At 45.0% G+C, this 23,095-nt stretch overlaps 1 protein-coding gene across 2 annotated transcripts in view; it reads right to left on the bottom strand.

The window, feature by feature from the left end:
- Positions 1-23,095, bottom strand: part of MGAT4D (MGAT4 family member D) — a 40,336-nt gene extending 17,241 nt beyond the window's left edge. Inside the window, exons 1-5 of one of the 2 annotated variants that reach the window (XM_081876123.1) lie at positions 22,474-23,095; positions 22,217-22,409; positions 10,053-10,214; positions 6,825-6,965; positions 3,560-3,693 (exon numbers count right to left, since the gene is read on the bottom strand). In XM_081876123.1, coding sequence (XP_081732249.1) covers positions 3,560-3,693; positions 6,825-6,965; positions 10,053-10,214; positions 22,217-22,307 — 528 coding nt within the window. In that variant the 5' untranslated portion in view covers positions 22,308-22,409; positions 22,474-23,095. The remainder of the gene's footprint in view (positions 1-3,559; positions 3,694-6,824; positions 6,966-10,052; positions 10,215-22,216; positions 22,410-22,473) is intronic. The other variant, XM_081876124.1, reaches the window with a different exon arrangement.

Here is a 23,095-nt window from a genome sequence, read left to right as displayed (position 1 = left end):
ATAGAAGGATTAAGATGTATGTACTTCTCCTCATAATTATATGCAGAAGTATTGCTTTTAGAAAAATCTATCACTCTTACCTTGCAGCAATGAACTATACCCTCCTGATTTGTTCTCAATAATGGAAATGCAGCTGAGTTAATCACAAACTCTCACACACCCCAAACCTTTGGTGAGAAAATTCACCCAAGCAGTTTCCTTGCCTCAGGACATCCATTACAGAGAACTTCCAACAGTTTATTCCAAGTGTTTCCAAACTGTTGCATTTATATGTGAAATTGTAGCAACCAAGTTACAGCACATTCCCACAACATAACCAGACAGGGGTTTTTTGATGGCATTGCTCTAGGAGTTCTAAAGCTTGCTATGAACACATTCTACATCTCTGGTACATTTATGCATTAATGCATGAGTAGGCAAACTAAGGCCCGGGGGCCAGATCCGGCCTAATCGCCTTCTAAATCTGGCCCGCAGATGGTCCGGGAAACAGCGTGTTTTTACATGAGTAGAATGTGTGCTTTTATCTAAAATGCATCTCTGGGTTATTTGTGGGGCATAGGAATTCGTTCATCCCCACCCCCCCAAAAAATATAGTCTGCCCCCCCCCCACAAGGTCTGAGGGACAGTGGACTGGCCCCCTGCTGAAAAAGTTTGCTGACCCCTGTTAATGCCATCAGGAATACCCATAAAATATTCAAATATTAAAGTCATGATAATGCACAATTGTGAGAAATATTGAACTCTAGTATGCAGTATTTGATCTTTTAGAGCAATCACACAATATGTCCACAGTAAAAAAGGTAAAGGTAAAGGCGTTTGTTCACAGATAGTTTTCCGGGTCATGTGGCCAGCATGACTAAACTGCTTCTGGCTCATGGAAGACCGTGACGCATGCCAGAGCATATGGAAATGCCGTTTACCTTCCCACCACAGCGGTACCTATTTATCTGCTTGCACTGGCGTGCTTTCAAACTGCTAGGTTGGCAGGAGCTGGGACAGAGCAACAATAGCTCACCCCATCGCAGGGATTCGAACCGCCAACCTTCCGATCAGCAAGCCCACAGTATCTTGTGCTGTATATGCGGTAAGACTACTTAAGTAGTTTTGGAAAGATTACCACCATAGGTTTGCAAAATTAATATATGTGAGAACGTGTCCTTTGTTTGCAGCTGCTGCCTAAGAAAACCATCATTTCGGCAGACTCGGCCTGGGCTTTATCTCCATCTCCATTATACACTGATTAAAGACTATCAGCATAATGTTGTTCCAGAAACTACAAGGTTTCTTCCCCCTTCAAGCTCCTACCTATTGCATTGTCCATTTAAAGCCATTGAGCTTTTGCTACTTTAGAACTCTGCATTGTAAACCAGAACTGCGGGATTAGCAAGTCAGATCTCTAGCACTGAAACCTGCATTATTTGGGTGCTTTCTGCTTTTTGCTATTTTAAAAAAGGGATATCCACAGGCCAGTTATTGCATAGTAGCTCACAGTAGATGACCCTCAGTATGAAACATGGCAGGAAACAGCAATGCAATGGGAAATAAGAGACGGGAGATAAATCTATTCTAAAAGACCTAAATGTAAGGATGAGAACCCGTGGCCCTCCATGGTTTGTGGCCTCCAGCTCTCAGGCATTATGACCAATGGACAAGGATGAGGGGGGCTGTGGTCTGCAATATCTGGAGAACCACAGATTCTCCAGATGGCTCAGTTGGTTAGAGCATTGTGCTGATAACACCAAGGTAGCAGGTTTGATCCCCATATGGGACAGCTGCGTATTCCTGCATTGCAGGGAGTTGGACTAGATGATCCTCATGGTCCCTTCCAACTCTACAATTCTATGATTCTACATCTTTGGTCTACCACAAATGACTTCTGATGTGACCTATCTAAACAATAGGTTTAGATGGTAAATGTGGAGCAGGCAGGATTTGAACTCTCTCACTCCAGAAAGCAGCACCCTAACCACACAGCTCCTTGAATACAGGCTCATGGTGGGTCATTTAATATTGCCTAGACCATGACACATGCCTTTACCCATGCATCATATCCAGAAATCCCTCCCAATGTGGAGCCTTATCTCAGTGCAACAGTCCAGGTTCAACAGACCCAACTGTTGAAGTTTTTTAATGTTACATAAAATGGTGTATAATTGTAATGGTGTTGCATTTTAAGTTGCTGTGAAAAACATGTGGACACATGGTGAAGGCTTGCATTGTTCCATTGCAAAGATAGGGTGGACTAGGTTTTATGACTGAGTCCTGGGTTTCTGGATGGAATTTTTGAATGTTTACTTATGTTAATGAACAGGGGCGCTGAGTACAGGGGGTGCAAGGGGCTTCAACTCCCCTCAATATTTTGAAGCAGGGGCCCCAGTCCTCTCAGTATTGAGGGGGCTGACATCTCTCACCACTGGGTGCCCTCTGCATGCCCCAGACCCTGCCCCTGTTCAGCCCCCTCTTTACCCTTGGTTCTTTATTGTTTTCCACTGTGAAGTGCTCCTTTGCATCAACTTGCTCATCAACAGAATTTCATTCAGGGCTAGTGCAAGGCATTTCCCCACCTGAGCCAAGGTGGATGAGCTGTCACTGCTTCCCCATGCACTGATCTCCTATTGCTGCTTCTTTACTTATTTGCTGTCACAATAGCAGCAAGGGTGGTCCTTTGGCCTTCTGTGTAGTAAACTGTGAAACTTTAAACAAGTGCGTGTGTCCACAACATCTTTATTAGGAGCACCTATGTGGCTTCTAGCTTCCTAAGGAACAGGTGCTGAGCCAGAGGTCATGGCTGGTTGGTTGGTGGTGGTGGTGGTGGTGGTTGCAGGGCAGCAGCAGTAACCAGCCAAACATTGGTGGGTGGGTAGAGACCAGAAGTCTCAGAACGCAGGCCAAAGGACCCTGGTCTACCACCATGCCACCTGAGACAAGGGACTCACGTTGACTAATGGGTAGATTCACCCTGATTGCTTCTAACGTGCCCACAGATCTCCACATGAAGAAGAGTGTTGCAGCCCCATGGCTGGCTCCTGAATTAATCAAAGCAGTGGCTTTGTTTCCTCCTTGGGTCAAGACCTAGCCGTTTTCTCTGGTCTTTATGGGTAATGCTCAATATAGTGATCTGCTTGCTGACTTTAGTTTGCCATTGCTTAGAAAGATAGAATCTTGACATGCAGTCTCCCATCCAATTTGAAACCATACCAGTCCCTGCTTAGCTTTCCAAATGTGCTAGCAGTTTTATTGCTGATGTTCATTGTAGTTCAATATATATCTAACAAATCGTCATTTTAGATTGAATGTATCCACCCCTTGAGATCAGCTGGCAGAGTGCAAGTTGAAAATAAATAAATAAATAAATAAATAAATAAATAACATTCTCTAATGTAGCAAAGGGGTAGAAGGGATTCTGGACCGTGGATCCCAACATACGTGGGCCAGGACTGATGAGAGTTGGTCCTCCACGACATCTGCAGGGCCACAGATTCCCCACCTCTGTCTTATAGACAAACACAGACTGCTGCATTTTCTTTCCGTAAACACAAATCATTTCAAGCAAACTTACCTCTGCTACAAAGATAATTATCATACAATGCTTCTTCTGATCTTCAGACATTCCACTTAAAAGGGATTGCAGTGTGTCCATCAAATAGCTCTCCTTTTCTCTTCGCACTGTTGGAACACCTATTACCATGGCCACTAATGTCAAAAAACAGGGACTTAGTTGGACAATTTTTTAAATCAGTACAAGAAAAAATCATTTTCATTTTCATAATGACACAACTACAGATATTACTAATGTGATACTATTAGCATCCTTAGGTGCAGAAATCAGCACTGAGTTTAAACCAGAAAGAATAGAAATGCATATTCTACGTTGGTCATAATCCAACACTAAATTAGATTTACTAACTGTGTTAGAGTGTGGTTTTAAGTTTTGAATCTAGGTCCTCCTTATTTTGGGAATGTTTTGCATTCTCCACTAGCGGTCCATTTTATTAAGCTAGTTCCCTTAATTTTTTATTTCCCTTTAATTCGGACAAATTAACCCCCTTCATAAGGAGGATCTGTCATATTTTATAGATAGCAGCGGTAACTCATATGCTGGTGGTGGAAGCATCACAGCAAAAACATAACGACAGCCTGCTATATCAGGCCAATGGCCCATCTAGTCCAGCTTCCAGTTCTCACAGTGACCACCCAAATACCTGTGGGAAACCCACAAGCAGAAACTGAGCACAAGAGCACTGTACCCTCCTGTGGTTCCCTGCAAGTGGTATTTAGAAGCATACAGCCTCTGACTAATGTTAGGAACATAGGAAGCTGCCTCATGCTGAGTCAGACCATTCACCCATCTAGCTCAGTATTTCTATACTGAGCGGCAGTGGCACTGCAGGGTTTCAGGCAGAAATCTCTCCCAGTCCTACCTGGAGATGCTGGGGATTGACCCTGGGTTCTTCTGCATGCAAGGCAGATGTTCTACCACTGGGATACGGCCCTTCACCTACTACTCCACTAACATCTGGGCAGAATTTTAAAGCAGCTTTGTGCAGAGCTGTCAAATACAAGCCTTTTACAAAGAATAGCACAGAGCAGACTCCCTGGAAAAGACCCTGATGTTGGGAAAGATTGAGGGCACAAGGAGAAGGGGACAACAGAGGATGAGATGGTTGGACAGTGTTCTCGAAGCTACCAACATGAGTTTGACCAAACTGCGGGAGGCAGTGGAAGACAGGAGTGCCTGGCGTGCTCTGGTCCATGGAGTCACGAAGAGTAGGACATGACTAAGCAACAACAACAAGCACAGAGCAGGATAATTACTGTGAGGGCAAAATGAGATAACAGTGCACAAAAGGTGCATGTGAGAGAGTCTTGAAGCCTGAGAAGATAGACCAAAAGAGGAGCCTATCTTCTGTATACTAAACAGAAGCAGCAAGAGAAAAATGCAATAGTCAAAAAGTTGCTTGTGCTTTCCTCCTCCTGCCAAGGTTTTACAAAGCTCTTCATTTGAGAAATTCCGCAACTACCCCTTGGACAAACCTTGGATAACTTGTAAAAAGTGGCACTTTTACATTGTCTTTCTTCTCAGTCTCTTACCACCCCAATCTCCAAGCAGTGTGATGGTCTAGGGGTCCAGACACTTACCCAGGGTTCCTGTTTCCTTTAGAAATGAGGCTCAGCAGAGGATGTGGAGTTCTTTATAATATGTAGTTTATTTACACATATATACAACTATGATGGAGGGGTTCAAAGCATTACACTCCAAGAAGGTCCCATCTCTCCAGGGGCATATTGTTGGTCTTTCAAATTTCAGCAGTGCCCTGTGCAAGGCCAACATTTGGTGTGTGTCCCCCAGCTCTCGCCTTCTGTTCTGTTCAAGTCACTACTTCATAGTTGCAAAGCTCTGCAGCGCCCCCTAGGGACAGCTCCCAGAGCAACAGAACCAATCATGCTGCCCTAAATCCGCCTCTGGTCTCTCCCACTACTGAAGCCTCTGATTCAAAACAGGCTGCCCACATTGTGCTCTGCCCCCGCTCTCTAGCTTGATGTGTTTAACAGGCTGCAACCTCTTTTTCCTAAGTCACATCATCACCACTCAAACCCTAAATTTAACACTGCTTTTTCTTTGCTCACCATCACTCTGTGGAAGGAGGGGCTCCACACCTTTGCTGTCTGGCACAGCCTATGCCTTCTTTATGGCTTTCTTAATGGCGCTTCCCTTTCCCTTTATCCTTTTTTCCTGAGCCCAGAAAACTGGTTTGGCCTCTATTTATTGACACTGGTAAAATCGACATCTGACAGCCCATCTTAATTCTCCAATTAAATTCCAACACCCACTAGACTTGGGAATTTAAGGGAGGATCTGGCACCCAGGAATTTAGGAGCAATGAGGCGCCCGCAGACTCATAACAAATATGATTCTAGGAATATATTACAAAAACTGTATACACCCTGACTTCCCTGGTGAAAGGGCATGATATAAACGTAATTATAACCACTGGTCTGGATCCAGCCTCATCCTTTCATGAACAGAAGTATTTATTCTGTTTGCAGATGGTCCAGTGGAGGCTCCTGCTAGAGCAGCCTTTCTCAACCCGTGGGTCCCCAGATGTTGTTGAACTACAACTCCCATCACCCCTAGCTAGCAAGGCCAGAGCTCAGGGATGATGGGAGTTGTAGTCCAACAACATCTGGGGACCCACAGGTTGAGAACCGCTATGCTAGAGGAAGGGGAAAGGTGATACCCCTGTCTCCCTGCACACCCATCATCACCTCTTATGAAGTTCAGGAGCAGCTACAGGAGGAAGGAGGATTTGGCAAAAATTGTGTGCACCCCTTCTTCCACTTGGTGTATCATGTGTGCAGAGTTTTCTGCTCACTAGAAATCTGGATACAACCCACTGTTTCCCACAAATGCTAATCACTATGCAACAGCACAGCAAAGCAAGCTATGTGATTGGCACACAGTTGGCTATGTGGCAGATCTAACACCACACTTAAAGCTCTGCAAGTTTGCATTAGCAGGGCAAAAAGTAAGTGTGTGTGTGTGTGTGTGTGTGTGTGTGTGTGTGTGTGTAGTTTTGCTGAGGGTTGCAGCCCAGCAGATCACTACAGTTTCATCCCCCCACCATCGAAAGCAGTAGTGGAGGAATTTGCTATGGTGGGGCAGAGCCCCATTTGCCCATATGGACCAGCCACCACTGGCAGGGGGAGGCAGATAGGCACACCCACCATATCCTAACTCTTTCCAGAAGGCAGTTCTAATCTGGAGTTTAGGGTTGCTCTCTAAATACAAACAACAAAATAAAAACAAACAAACATATTCTCACCCCCAGTCCTTCCTTGGCCAATTACAACATTTGGATAAATACCATCTTCATGCTCCTGGAGATGAGGCAGATAGTAATGGATATTTGAAAGATGTATAGGGAGCTTGTTGGCGAGACTCAACACGTTCAACTTTGTAGAGTCTTAAAGCGAAAGGAAAAAAGAGCTTTGGAACTCAAAATCGAAACACTTAAATAACTGCCTAAAATGCCAGCATGCTCAGAGTACTGAGATAACATCATGGCTGATAGCATGCCAATAGGTCCAAACTGCACACTTTAAAAGCATGCAGCTTTATGGTGTAGCATTATGGCATAAGGCCACTATTGTGAAGCAGGGCTCTCCCACCCACCCCCTCCAATGTTAAGCTTAAGAATGTCATGCACCTTCTGCTCACATCTCATGCATTGGCTATTGACTGGAGCTTACAATTGGGTCTCCCAGGCTATGGGCTTAGGAGAAGTCCTTTACAATTTATCACATATACATATTACTCATACAGTGGTACCTCGGGTTACAGACACTTCAGGTTACAGATGCTTCAGGTTACAGACTCTGCTAACCCAGAAATAGTACCTCGGGTTAAGAACTTTGCTTCAGGATGAGAACAGAAATCGCGCAGCGGTGGCGCGGCGGCAGCAGGAGGCCTCATGAGCTAAAGTGGTGCTTCAGGTTAAGAACAGTTTCAGGTTAAGAATGGACCTCCAGAACGAATTAAGTTCTTAACCCGAGGTACCACTGTACTGTGAAACAACTCATTTTGCAGTATGATAAAGATTTTACCAGGGACACAGAGTAAATATCATTGAACTCTGTGAGGTTTACTTCTGAGTGTACAGGCATAGGATTGCTTTATAAATTATTTCATGAGTTAGATATGACATTTATTTTTAAAGTCAGAGCATGGGCGTAGCCAGGGGGGCAGAGGGCAACTGCCTCCTCCTAAATCAAGCAAATCAATAAAAATACTTAACTGAGGTTCTGCCCCCCCCAACATGAAGCCGGCCCCCCAACATAAATCCTGACTACATCCATGAGTCAGTGAGTGTTGCCTTTCATCCAGTCATTGCAAAATAATGCACAAAACAATATATAGTGTCTCTCCCTAGGTTCTTCCTGAGATAAATTCTGGTGTCAAAGCTTGACTAAAGGGGAAACACATTAAGGGAGCTTTGCACAATGTAAGTTATAGGTGGCAAGAAGGTTCCATGCTCCTGAGTCCTTGTTCCTGCTTTTGCAGCTTAATTCAGACTTCTCTGTCCCAAAATCATTTTTAATGTCATTTTGGCAATTCTCTGTGAGAGAGTCAGTGTGGTGTAGTAGCTGAACGGTTGAACAAGGGAGACCGGGGTTAAAATCCGCACTCAGCCATGAAGCTGAGTGCCTTTGGGGCAGTCACTGCTTCTCCTCAACTTAACCTATGTAACAATAACCGATGCAATCAAATAAAAACAAACAAACAGATAGTACTGCCTATTAAAGTTAGGAAAGGACTCACCGGCAAGAAATCTAGTAAAATTCCCTTACTGAGTTCTGGTGATGAATTGCTGGTTAAAACACAGGACAGAATTGACCAACGGTATGCACTGACCTAAGGCTGATATTTATTGCATGTGGGTTCATTGTGACAACCCAGCTACTGGAGGTTGTACCATTTTAAAGATAGAAAGCCTGGAACCAGGCCTGTGCAGAGCTTCTCTGAGGCCTGGGGTGGGAGTCTTGTTAGAATGAGGTTATAAACTGAAACAAAAAAGCAGCCAGTCCCTGGCAGAGACCCCCAGCCAGCTTAGCCCTCCGAGTCCTGGGGCAAGTGTACCTGGCTGCCCCTGCCTCTGCATGGGTCTGCCTGGAACACTTAATATTTTTTAAGATACGGGTTAGGTCAGAAGAGGACTAATAGAGTCAAAAGTACTGCCAGACACTCCCCTAATATAGCTGATGGCAAAATTAACAGGTACATCCCTTAGGGAGGGAGCTGGATCTTTCTTAGACTTCAGAATGGGGCAAAAGTAGAGCTTCCACAACATCAACTAAGGGTGATGTATAATCTGGTTCTGTCTGTGTGGTTGAAATGGGAAAGTGAGACAGATTGGCAAGACACAGAGAAACACTGAGAGCTGATCTGATCTGGGGCAGTGGATCTGGCTGTCTTCTGGAGACTTCACTTATTCTCAACCTGTATATTTGTAAATAAACTCCTAGTTTTAAAACGCCGTAAGCCTTTAGAAACTTCTTTCCAAAGTAAACTGGTAAGCGCGGCACTCTAGAATGTCTCGTGGCTCTGAAAAATTCAGGCAAGCATTACAGTATCTACAACCTTTGTATAAACCCTTATATAAAATTTTGTGAAGGCAACAAATATTTTTTCAGACTTTGAGGGGGAAAAGACACTTTGCTGGGTGGGGTGGGGTAGATCACCGTGTTCTATTCCCCAACATACCCAAATAATTTATAAGAGGCTATCATTTAATTGAAAATTAGAGAGCTGGTTTTGACCTATAAAGCTTTAAGCAGCTCAAGACTGCAGTACCTCAAGGACCACTTCTCTCCATAAGGACCTACCCTGAGATCACCCTCTGAGGCCCTTCTTTGTGTGCCTCCTCCACAAGAGGTCCAGAGTGTGGCAACACGAGAGTGGGCCTTTTCTGCAGTGGCTCCCTGTTTGTGGAATGCTCTCCCCGGAGAGGTTCAGCTGGCGCCTTCATTATGCACATTTGGACACCAAGCGAAAATGTTCTTCTTCAACCAGGTTAACATCCAACACCCTTTTAAATGTGCTATGGGAGGGGGTGAGGTGGGATTATTAGTCTGTTTTTATTATATATTTTGTGTTCTTTTAATCTTGTATTTTTATGTTGTGAACCACCCTGAGTTCTATGGATGAAGGGTGGCATACAAATTTAATAAATAATATCTATCTTGTAGTTTCTTCTAAAATAATGCATTTTGATGTGTCTCCTCCACAAACCAGCTTTGATCAGAAATGAGAAAAAGAATTATTGAGCTGAGTTTTCAGTTGGTGTGTACACAGCCTTATTCTCTGCTTTCTTGGATTTCCCTTATGCCTTCTGTTCCCCACCTCTGTGTCTTTCTGACTTCCCACTGCCCAGCATCGCATCACATGCTCCCATTAAAATCCACAGACCTCCATTAAGATCCATGTTTCCTTTCTGAGAAAGTAATGACTTCACAAGTTGTTAAAACCCCCCCAAAAAACCCTCAACACAAACCTGTAAAATTTCCGGAAGTGCTGGCTAGCTCACCAATGAATTTCTTGATTTCATTTAGGACACTGTTCAGCTCTTGGGATCTTTTTTTGTTTTCCTTTTCAGCAAAGAAGAGTCTTTGGCGAAGTTCCAAAAGCTGTCTTTGGTTCAAATCTAAAACGCTTCCTGCAATTGTAAAGGCAAATTATCTTCTTCGTAAGGAAGTAATTCATTTCCTTAAGTAAAAGAAGGGTTAAACACTTTCAGACTGATCATTCATTCACAGAAGGAAAAGTGGAAAATACACACCCTTTTTTTAATCCTTTGTGTATTTATGGATTTATACATAAATGCACTTGTTATTTTAAGCAATGTGTAAACATAAACTAATCTTCACAAAGCTCACTCCTCCTCTCCAACCTCCCATAAATCTGGATTATTGACCATGCCTTTCCTCACCAACACATAGTCAGACTATAGATGAATGAGTCTATTGTGATTTATGCCTCCCACAAGTGCCTTACAATGAACCTGTTAAACACTGCTATTACAAAAGCCTGCTGATCATTGAACAACATGTAGCTGAATTCCATGCAGGTTTTGACCTGAGGAAACTTAACTAACTGGTAGTGGAATTTCTAATTTACAGCAGTAGAATGAGGTCGAATTCAGAGCCTGCTTTTCAGTAGCGCTAACGGAACAGTATACACACATCCAAAACAGCCTGTCTTCCAGGGGTGGCTTTTAAATATTGTATAGCACTTATTGAATTAATGTATAATTAATGCGCTGTATAAGTGTTTACTAATCGAAGCAAGTCCCTGATCTGCCCATGTCCCCATGGTTACCAGAGCCATCAAGCAAGTAGAAAATAGTGACAGGGCGCTACTTTTAGGGCGCACATTGTTGCTTCTTCAGCCCCAGTGACTGAACACCCTCAGTCAACAATATATTTTACATAGCTCTTTGGCAATAATGACACTTCCTGTTTCTTTCCCACTTCTGACGCCCCCATATCAACAAGAGGGATAAGAAGCAGCTGTTGCACTTGCCACAAGTGAGCAAGAGTTATTCTCCAAATGAGAAAGGAACTCAGGAGAACTGGAATTTTTAAAGGGGGTGTGTGGGTATCCACCATAGTGTCTTGTTCCAACTCAAACAGTGTTAACAAAAGTACTTCCTTCTACCGAGCTAGCATTGAACTGACTATGTAAAACAGGTGAGCTACCCAGCTCAGTGGCACTTGATTCCTGCTTACGTAACCATTTTAAAATCTTGTGTGCATTTACAATGAGCAATAGGTCCACTTCCATTTATTACTGCTCATGTGTGCAAAGTTACTGTCTGCATCACCTTATATAATAAAAGCTTGTTAAGGACTATGCCTCCAGTTGTTTCCCTGTTCAGATGGAAATTTGACATATGCAAAGTGTACAGACGTCTGGCCTTTGATTTTATTATCAAATCTGAAGGTGGAGGCTGTACATAAAAATACTAGGTGAGGCCTTTGGGCAACAACATCATTATGTGAAGCTCCTGCAGCTGTGGGAATATTGTTGTTGTGTTAATAGTTCTTGTATATACCTGGAGAGAGAAAAATATGCACCTATGTTCTATATATAGATCTACTAATGGCTAACAGCAATTCTCTGTTGGAGAAATGCAATTTTAAGGAAGGATATAACCAGACATATTTCGAAAGAAAAATCTTACAATGTTTTGGACAATCTTCCTGAGCATTTATGTCAAAAAGATGTTTTATCACACACACACAAAATAATAAAACCACTCAGTGTAGAAAAAAATCACCCCTGCACACATGGGAAGTATGAGAAGTGCTGCAGAACAGTCAGCATGGATAACCTTCTACAGCTGTGTTCTACACAGTGCTTTTCTCCTCAGGAGCTGAGGAAGTCCCTATTCAAAACAAATCTCCCGGCCATGATGAAAAAATTGATGACAGTTTAAATGTGAGAGGTATACAACTAGGCAGGGGCACCAGACAACAGTTGAGAAAGGCCAGAACATCACAGTCGAAAATGCAAGTGTAAAAGACAGAGACAGAGTATTTATACACTAATACTAGAAGCCTCTGAGTCAAGATGGGTGAACTGGAGTGCTTGGCCTTAGAGGACAAGATTGATATAACAGAAACCTGGTAGAATGGAGAGAGCCTGTAGGACTCTGCTTATAGATTTTAATGTTACCTATGTTGGTTGATTCCACTGAGGGGATCAGACCCTGTGTGAGCAGAATGCTGTCCGGTCTGGACACCCTACCATGGCATCTGGATTGGAATGTATGGCTGGTGTCTCCTGGGTTTTGCTCACCCCAAATGTTGTAGAGACCTCTGTTTTTTAGCATTTTTAGTAACTTGTAAGAGTCTCTAGTTGTTGGGGGTTTCCTTCGGAGGAAGGTTGCCCATCAAATTGTAGGGTGAATGTTTTTCAGAGATATACCTTTCATATTTAGGTTGAGGTCCCCTCCTAGGATTGCTTCCCCTTCAGAGAAGGAGAGGAACTTGTTTAGTGTCTTCTGGAAGAATTCTAGTTGTTTCGAGTTTGGGGCATATATGGAGCCAATTGTCAGTTTAATTTTGCCATCTAGTGTCCCTTTAGCAAAAATGAATCTGCCTTTTTTGTCCTTTAGGACTATTGTGACAGTGGAGTTCAGGTCTCTACTGAGTATTATAGCTTGTGCAGCCCATTGTTGACAGAAGCGGGGGTCACTCAGGAGTTTGCTCCCTTTGGGTGGGTTGTGTATTTCTTGTAAGAAGGCGATGTGTGGTTTCATGGTGTTTATGTATGAGGTGGTGCGTTTTCTTTTTATGGGGTTTCCCAGCCCCCTCACATTTAATGTAATTGCTTTTAGGTTAGCCATCTTGCTTATCTATTATGTAGGGTGATTCCTTGCCAACTCGTCCAGGTTGTCCTGTGTCTCTCACTTTGTGTTGTCTAACAAACCAGTGGGGTTGTGCTGACCTAGCGTGTGGTGGGTGGGGGATTAGTGGGATTAGGATAAGATTTGGGTTAAAGAGTGGGGGATAGAATATAGAGAGTATCCTATATGTAGTCATATAGGTGTTTGTTAGGGGTATTTTGGGGCATCTGGCGTTTAGCTGGTTGGTCCTAGGTCTCAGCTGGTGTGGATGGCCTTGTTCAGGGGCAGGCCATCCTCCCTGTCATTTGCGATAGGGGGTGGTCAGTGAGACGGTGTTAAGCGTCTTTGTGACGCCAATGTCAGGTATAGGGTTCATAAGCAGTGTTGCCAATGTTATTAGCAACATGTTGGAGTGGAGATGTGGGTGTTGGTATGCTCTGGCGCCACCATTGTGCTGATTGGGTGTCAGATTTTAGCCTGTTTGTGGGTTATTTTATCAAGGTTGGAGAAGTTGTTTTTCCTTAGTATAGAAAAAGTTTCCCTTAGTAGGGGGGTGCTGAAAGTGTGGGTTATGGGTTGTTGGGTGGTGGAGGATATGGTTTGAAGTCATCTGGACTGGCTTTGGGGTGGGAATCTCTGTGGAGATGCAGGGCTGGTGTTGATGGTGTTGGCTATATTTATGGCCTAGGGGGAGGGGGAAGGGAGGGGGGAATCACCAGTCCTTCAGTTTGAGGTGTTTTCTGGGTGCTTCATTCAGCTGTGGTTGTTGTTGTTGTTGTCCATCTGTGATGTGTTGGTTTGGTTGATCCTGGTCTGTTGTCTTGTGCTGCGTGTTCGGCGGGATGCTTCTGTGCGTGGTGGTGGTTGGCTGTGCTGGTTTGCATTGTTGTGTCGCTTCTGTTGCTTCTTTTTCCTCTTTACTGTCATCCAATTGTTTGATGTTGTTGTTTCATCGTGGTGGTCATGACTGTCACTCGGTGGGTCTGTTGGTTGCCATTCCAGTGGAGGGTTGAGTTCAAGGTTCTTCAGTAGTTGCAGGGCTTCAGGTATGTTGGCAGCCGTGTGTTGGGGAAGCCCCATCGGTACTTGATCCCTGTTTGTTGGAGACGCTGGGTGCATGGGCGTAGGTTTTCCTCCGATTTAGGGTGTCCTGAGATAAATCCTGTAAGGCCAATATGGGGTTGTCTCCATATCAAAGACTTGTTGTTGAGTTTCTGAGGTTGTTCCATACCTCTTCTTTCTTTTTGTAGCGTGTGAAGCATACAATGATGTCTTGGGGGGGGGCGTTGGGTTTCGGCATAGGTTTTAGGGCTCTGTGAGCCCTCTCCAGGTCGTTTACCTCAAGTGTCAGGTTTGGGATTGTATTTTTCAGCCAGGGTACAATTAGGTCTGCTGGGCTTTTCTCCTCCACTTTTTCAGAAAAGTTGAGGGAGCGGATGTTGCAGCGTCTACTATGGTCTTTAAGGTCTGCCTGTTTGATTTTCATGGCTGTATTTTCCATTTCTATTGTTTCCAGGCGGCTTTCCAGTTTAGCCAATTTATTATTGACACGTGTGTTCTCCTCTCGGTACTTCTCTATTATTCTTTCTTGTATTTGGTTCTTGTTTTCTAGAGTTTCCACTTTGAAAGTCATGTCACTGAATGCTTTCAATAGTTCTGTTAGTCTCATTTTCACTTCCTTTGGTTCTTGTTTTGTTGCTGGGTCGTTGTCATCTGGTGGGGGTGTGTGTTGTGTTCTTGGTGCTGTTTGCCATCTCCTTGGTTGTTGTCATCACAGTCTCGTTGGTGTTTTTTGGTTTCAAATCTGCTTGGCATCCTCTTGGAGCAGGGCGTGTTGTGGTTAGGAGTTGCGCTGGTGGTGGTGGTGGTTCCTGGGTGTTGCTGAGCTGTTAAGCTGAACAGGCATTGTTGACTGGTGGCTTTTACAGTGTGTCTGGATTAGGCGTGATTAGTGTCCCATCTGGGCTGTGCTTTAAAGGCTTCTCTGGGGTTCCCGCAGTCTCCTCAGCAGTGTTGCCATGGTGGGGTGGGGCAGTCGAGTAGACAGATGAGTAAGCCAACAGACGGACGGTTCACGTAAAGGGGTTGGTAGGCAGGGGTATGAGAGATTGGTGGGGTGGGGTCAGAGGGAGAGTGTATGTTTGGGGGGTTATTTGTGGGTGCACCTGTGTGTACACGTCTGTGCACAGGTACTCATGAAAGGAGTATTGGGGTCCAGTCAAGGGTGGAGGGAGGGGTTAGGGGTTGGTAGTAAAAAATTAGGAATTTAAGGTTGGCAAGGATGTGTTCAGGAGCAGAACCCAACAAAGCAATGTAGATGTTGAAGGTGAAAAAGGAGGGGAGGAAAGGGGGAGAAGCAAGGGAGGGGAGGGATGGAAGTCTGAGTAAAGTAAAGAAGGGAGAGAGGAAAGGAGGGAGGGAGATGAAAGAAAGAAAGAAAGAAAGAAAGAAAGAAAGAAAGAAAGAAAGAGGGGAGAGACAAAGAAAGATGAAAATGCTTGGTTGCAGTGGTGGTTCTAGTTATAGTATGAGGTAAAAGACCCCTGGGGAGGGGGGATTACTAATGAAAGTGTGTGGAGAGGTATGTGTATGTAGATTTTAGGGTTAGGAGGGTAAGATGGACTAGAAAAGCAGACTAAATCAAAGAGGGAAAGCAGGGGGGTGGGGAGGGGAGATGAGAGATCTGAAGATGTCGAAGTTGTGATGCCTGGCAGTAGTATTTGTATATCAAATGCCAAAGGTAAAAATAATGTAGAAATGAAAATATATAGAAAGCCCTCTTGAGAGGGGCAAATATAATAGTGTGTGTGTGTGTGTTCGTGTATGTATGTGCTCTTTCAAAGAGAAGGAGGGGGAAAGGAGGAAGGAGGAAAGGAAAAGAAAGGAAAAGAAAAAGGGAGGGGGGAAGGGTACTAGTGGCAATAGCACTGATATGGGGGGGATATTTTTATTTTTATTTAATTTAATTTTTAGAGGGGATGGTAATAGTTGCAGGACAATGGGGGGAAGGTAAGGCTCCCCCCTCAAAAACAGACAAATGAAGAAACTAAAGGGGGACTAAAAGGAAAAGAGGAATAATAATGATAGTAATAATAATAAAAAGGAATTTTGTTTGGAAAAAAGGGTAATAATAATGATAAAAAGTAGTAATTGAAAAAATGTTTCCTCCTTTTTTCAAAGAATAGAAATGAGGGTAGAGAATGGGATAAAAATAAAACAAATACAGAAAATAGGGAAAATATGTTAGAGAGGGGTAGATTGTCTGGTAAAAATAAAGTAAAAAATATTGGGAAGGAAGGAAAGGGGACAGCAGCAGCAGCAGCAGCAGCAACAACAACAAAAGTCCCCCCCTTTTTTTTTAAATGGTAGTAATAATAATTTAATGAAAGGGCTGAAGACTTGGGGAAGGGGAAAGGGAAAAGGGGGGGTTAAAATATATGAAAGGGGGGGCAAGTTTTATGTTTTTTAAAAAATTAGAGGATAGAGTTAATGATAATAATATAATATAAAAAGTTGATATATATATATATGTTTTTAAAAAAAGAAGGAAAAAAATAATAAAACACACATGCACACAAAAAGGAAATAAAAAATTGAAAATTGAAAAAGGCGAGGTCTTTTCTCAGCGGGTTTCCCTCTGGGCTTCAGCCTGCTTCTGGTGCGCTAGATGTCTGGATGGATGGCTGGGCGTCCCTCGACAGAGGTTTGCGCAGCCTTCCTCTTTCTTCCTCTGCCTGCTTTTTGGTCAATCCTTTTCTAACTAAATATCCTGTAATGATACCATATTAGAAGACTGCCTTTCTAGATAATCAGCTCTTCAACATTCAATTTCATTTTGTTTTCCCCCTCTCAAATCACCCTATTCAGTTTCACATAAGACTCTTAAGAGTAGCTCAAGATTATGTTTGTAGAAGATCTACTTTCACAAGGAGAAAAGCCATAATAAAACATGTATTGTGTTTTGTGAATGCCTCATGTAACACTTGTCAATTATTACGGATTTATTTGGGAGACTCATGAATTAGTTTAGTTTCCACACTGGCTCACTGCCATTCTATGGGGACAGATTCACCACTTGGAACATCAACCCAAACTTGACGTGAGGGAGGCTAGATAAGATACTGCTACCCAATGCTTTAGCTGTCTGTCTTGTTAGGCATTCTTGTGTACCACTTTTCAATACTACCCCAATTCTAAGCACATTTATGTGGAAGAAAAGCTAGTATGTTTCAATCTTATCAGTCCGATTTGCTTGTACGTCTACTTGGGACACACTGCAAACTGTGGTTTGAGTGGTATGTACAGATGGGGATTATATTTATTAAGAAGTCAGGAAGGCAAGCAGGAACAAAAGGCAACACACAAAGAAAGAACATGCAGTCTTTTTGTCTCATATTTGTTTAAAATGCCTATGTCAACTTGACCCAAAATGTCACATGCAAGCTAGTTGGCCAGTGCTCCACAGTTAAGTATTTGTATTTATATCTCCATTGGTTCTGCCTTTTATCTGCCTGGCACCCTCCTACTTTTCAGCTGAATTTCTGCTAGTTGTGTATGACAGAACTGCCTCTTGTTCATAATCTAAGGATTGGATGCCCCAATTTCTAAGAAATCCTACAATAATGGAACGGCTTTGCATTCCTCTGGAACCAAAGAGACCCCACCATTCTGTCACTGGAACAGACACCATCTCCAACACATCCTTGGACTGGAAGAAAAGGGGAGGGGAACATACAATCAGGAAAAAATAAAATAAAAATGGTGCTGCAAGCCCTGTCAATAACAATCAAGCAGTGACTATGCCCACATACAGAACATACTGCCCACATACAGAGGTACCCAATGAACACACAATGAAAGCCACGTACTGCTAGCACATGCATCCCTGCATTACCGCATAAATAACACACATGATAATGCCACAGTGCCTCTGCTCTACCAGTACCATTGGCACAACCAGCCAAGACCCCACTACTGCAAGTCTCAGGAATCCCTACAGGCAACCCCCCTTAGGCTCCTGAGGAGAGGAGAGCCTATACAACATAATACACACATAGCTCCCTGGGCAGAGAGCCTGGAGAGATTACATACAGAGCTCCTGAGATAAGGATTCAAGACCCACCCTGGGAAGAAAATACTCTTTCCAGAAGCAGTCAAGGGGAGCGGCCAGGGCATGCAAGTGCAGCCACAGACACACTGAGAGCAGCAGCCTTCAGTGCCCCACTTACAGGGCATAGGACTGGCAAGCAGGAGATATCCCTACTCAACCCTGTGAAGGAACAGCAAGGAGCATCCTGGGCCCTGCTTGTCATGGGATTAACACAGAACATGGTGTGGGATGGATCCTGTATTTGTGGGAGAATGACCTGTGTAAGGACAGGGAAACACAGGGAAAGAATAATGAGCAATTGTCAGCAGCTGGAACACACAGTCCTTGAACCTAGATGCACAGTGGATGTTTGTGAGGCAGTGAGACAGAAGGTGGATTGGTGCCACCTGGGTGCTCAGCCAGTGTTCATGCCACAGTCTCCTTCCTGTGGAGGGAGACACTGTAGTGATTATATATGTACTTCCTTTTTTGTGGTTGTAGTGAAACACTGTTTGTAACAGCTCTTTAATTTGCTCCATGCACCCAAGCTGTGATATTGCAAGGCAGATGCACTTGTGAGTGTTTAGCCAGCAGTGGCAATGGGTGCAATGGAGAGCCTGGCTTTTGGCAGCAGAGAACTTACCTACATGAGCCTACATGGGCAAAAAGTGCTTCCCCTGTGTGATGAAGACATAGCTCCCCACTTCTGGGTTGGAAAGAGTATTAAAGCAAAATAGTTTAGTCTAGACACAGATTCCCAGCTTTCACTGTTAAAACAACTGGGGTGGGGGGAGTTTCAAGCATTTGTAGAACCTAAGATACAAGGCAAAATGTACAGGCACTATTTTCCTCGTGTGAAAGTAACTAGCCTGATTCCACCTTTCAGTGATTTAGTCTCTCCCCCCAAAAATAAAAATAAAAATTAAGAAGTCTGCAGGTTCGTATGGAATTTTGTATTGGATGTCTGTGTCTTGATTCCAAGGTGAGGTATCAATTAAGGTTATAGCGGAGAAATGTTAGCAATGTGCTCAATTTCCCACATGTGTTCCATGTGCAGGTAGTTTTGTGTCCTTTCTCCTTGTAAAGTTCAATGAGACTTAATCCCATGTATATATATGACTGAATGTCCTAGAGTCACAACTACAGTACCACAAGATTAGTCAATTTAAATCTCAGGGGCAAGAAATATATCGACTTTCACTTTGCAGTTAAGCCAATAATGTTAAAATCAAATAGAACTCTTTATCTCTCATTTACATAGAGGAGGACATAACATATTAGATAGAACCTAACAATGATCTCATAAATCATGCTCACATACTTGATGACTACTGATATTCTCCAAATTTATCTATTTAACTAAATTAAAAGCAGCATAACATAAGAAAACATTCATACAATGGCTTGGATCCTAAGATAAGTTAACTTTAGGAAGTTCATGGAAATAATATTTCCCACCCCTTCCCTCCCCAGTGGCCACTTATGCCTCCAAAAAGTCTCTCCAGACAGTGGGGGCCCTCCTGAGCAATGTGGAATGGAGGAGGGGAAGCTTCCTTCCATGAACTTCCTCAACTTACTTATCATAGAATCCAAGCCATACTATATATATCATTTCCTTCCTTCCTTCCTTCCTTCCTTCCTTCCTTCCTTCCTTCCTCCCTCCCTCCCTCCCTCCCTCCCTCCCTCTCTCTCTCTCACACACACACCCTCAGCTTTCACCTGGTAGCGACCATTCCAGGAAGCTTCCTCAGTGGGAGAGATGGGAAACCTGGCTCATTCCATCAGCTCTGGTGAAGGACCAGCTCTATCAGGTATCTCCTGTCCCTGAACCATTTTCATTCCAGCTGATCATTATAAGAACTATTTAACTTTAAGAACTGGCCCCCAAATTTGCTTCCCTGCCTCTTTCCTCCCCATCCTCTTTTCCGTTTGTATTCTGTCTCTTAGATTGTAAGCCTGCAGACACCATCTTGTTTTAATTGATAACATGCAAGCTGCTCTGAGAGCCTTTTTGGCTAAAGAGTGGGGTACAAGTGCTTGTTGTTGGCATCCATCTGTCTCAAGGGACAATGGAGTGCACATCTAAGGTGAAGTCAAACTGCTGTGTTAGCAGCACCGAAGTGACCTCCTTGGGGCACAAGCCTGGGCAGTGTGTATGGAGATCCTGAGCTGCCCAGATGACAAGACAGCAATATCAAAAGCAATTACAATGTGAAAAACTGAAGTCTCTGAAAGTCTTTGGAAGTCTTTTGAATTAGTCCATAAAGTTTTTCACATTGTAATTGTTTCTGGCCATCGTGTTGCTTTTGATATTGCTGGCTCATATTTGATATTGCTGACTCATATTGTGCAACACAGGGGTTTGTTTGTTTACCCATGGTCCAGAACAGTGGCGTAGCGTGGGTTGTCAGCACCCGGGGCAAGGCAAGTAATTTGCGCCCCCTAACCCGTGGATTTGCGCCCCCTAACCCGTGGATTTGCCCTACCCCAGAAGTTGCGCCCGGTGCGGCCGGCCCCCCCTGCACCCCCCACGCTACGCCACTGGTCCAGAAGGAGGCATAAAAGGCACCATCCAACTGTCTGAGGGACTCCACTGCAGATTTGTGTAGGGTTACTTCTTAGGCTTTTTTCTTCTCCCAAAGATATCCCACAAGGCAGCAGAGCTTTAGGATCAGAGATGGGCTACCTTCCCAGAATAATGAGCCCCATCTGCCCCTCACTTCCCTCTACAGCATGTGCAAAAACTGCCTTCTACTTAACCATTGGACCCACTATTGGTCTTGTGCTCTCAATCCTTTACAGTCTGTCTTCACATGCAGGAGAAGTCTTTAACTCACCAAGGGTTTGAGACCCACCAGCTACCCTCACCTGGTTTAGCCCACCAGTCAAAGCCATTTCCTGGTGTGCGGATACTGTTGCATGTTGACAGCTTCTAGGTGCCACAGGTGAGAGCTGAGTGCAGGGTGGGGATCAAAGGTGGACAAAGTACCCCAGAAGGAGCATGACATGTCCCTCACCAGAGGTACTACCTCTTCCCTAAGACCCCATACACCCCAAGGTACAAGTGCAATAGCTAAATAATTCCACTGAAGTTCATCTGGTCCATGGGGTCACGAAGAGTCTGACACGACTAAACGACAAAATTACTATTCTTTTATCACCAAGTGGCAGGGGCACAGATACGAGAAGTAAATATCCTCAAATCCCACAAGCACTCTAATTTTAAAATATTTCTATAGAAGAGCCAATTTGAGTGATTATTCTGGGCATCAACCATCACTGTGCATGTAGCCAATGCAATGTCTCAACAATTAGTAATTAGCAGGAAAAGCTATTTGGCACTTCACTGTTCAGCCCCATTAGGGTGGCTTCAGTGGCATGCTAGTCGTTTTTGTGTCTGCGATACATTCATTATTCTGGGCCACTACAACTTTCTGAATTTGGGTAGGGAGTAAAAAACACACCCACGCATTCATAGCTGTCAACGTTTCCCTTTTTTAAAAAGGGAAATTTCCTTATTCCGAATAGGATTCCTCGCAAGAAAAGGGAAAAGTTGACAGCTATGCACATTGCATCAAGTGTGATTAGTGACTGACACGCATTTAAACAGCTGCGTTGTTGTCACAGCACTCAAGGAACGGGTTGTCCGCACAGGGTGTTTAGCTGAAGACATCAGTTCAGCACATCAAAACCCACAAACCATGCAGCAAAGTTATGCAGCTCTCCGTGCTAATCTTACTTCGTCCACACAGCAGAGAAAATCGCTGGGACCCCGCAGATGGCACAACCCACAAAAGGAGTGCAGGACCTATAAGAGGCAAAGGCCGTCCAGACGAACCCCCGGAGCCCGGAGAGCAGCGCCCGGCCGATCAGAGCCAACCGGGGACCCGGGCTGCTGCTGCTGGCGACGAGCGCGCACAGCCGCCGCCCGCGCAGGTGGCGGTTAGCGGGAGTTGGGAGCCGTGGCCCGGAGGCTGCGGAGCGCACGGTCCCGCGGGGAGCCTGCAGGCTGCAGGTGCGCCTCCTCAGCCGCTTTCCCTGGGAGAAGCGAGGCGCAGCAGTGCCGCCCGTCTCCTCCGAAGGGGGCCCTCTTCCCTCTTCTCTTTCCCGCCAACCAGCTAAGCCCTCCTCCTCCTCCTCCTCCTCCTCCTGCCCCGGGTCGGGCCGGGTTGCGCGCCAGCAGCAGACTTTCCTCCGCCCGCCTTTTCCCGCTTCTCACCTCCGCTCCCGCTCCGGGCGGCGTACCAGGCGAAGGAGAAGAGCGCGCTGAGGCACACAAACGTCAAGGCGCTGGTCAGACGGAGCCTCATTTCTCGGCCCCCCGGCGAGGCTGCTCGAGGTCCTCGGCGGCAGTGGCGCCTCGAAGCGCTGCTCTGCCCGTCGCCTCACCGCCTTTGTTTGGCTCCGGGCAGCTGCGTCTCGCTGTCCCGCTCGCCCGCGGGGTTTTGCTTGACGCCCTGAGGCGGCGGCGGCGACACTGTGTGTTGTGTTTGTTTGTTCCCCTCACGCCTCGTTGCCCCTCTGGGAAGAGCTATTATCTGCCGAAAGGCGCCTGGCCAAGTTCACAGGTGCGGGGATCCGATTCCGCACTTATCTCTCTCAGCCTTGGCTGCTGCTCCAGCAGCGCGGGTCCAGCTCCTCCTCAGCTCTTCCTCGCGTTTGCAGGAACTTGTGGCGCAAGGCATCGACCATCTCTCTCACACCCAAGAGCGAGCAACTGAAATGTTTCTGGCGCTTCCCCGGAGGGAATCGCTGGAGCCGCGAGCCCAATCAGGGAAGAGTCGCCGCCGCCGCCGCCGCCGCTCCTCCCTCCCGCTTTAATGTATAAGTCAACAACCTGTGCAACCTGCTTCGCTTTCTCGGAAACATTTGAATTGCAGACCCTGTGGGCAAGTGGCCAAAGTGAGAGGTTGGAGAGGGCTAGGTCTGGCGCCTGGATTTTAAAAGGCAGCGATACCCGCCCTCATTCTTAGGTGCAGTCGCGAGAACTTCGGCACATTTCTGCTCGAACGCGCGGAGTATTGTGACGTAGCAATTCCAGGGGTTTGCATGTTGAACCGGGCAACTGAAACTTGCCCCCAAAACTGCTGCAGCTCTA

Source organism: Podarcis erhardii (genome assembly GCF_964252035.2).
Source record: "Podarcis erhardii genome assembly, chromosome: 9".
Lineage (NCBI taxonomy): Eukaryota > Metazoa > Chordata > Lepidosauria > Squamata > Lacertidae > Podarcis > Podarcis erhardii.
Note: the sequence above shows the minus strand (reverse complement) of the source record. Positions and strands in the feature narration are given on the sequence as shown.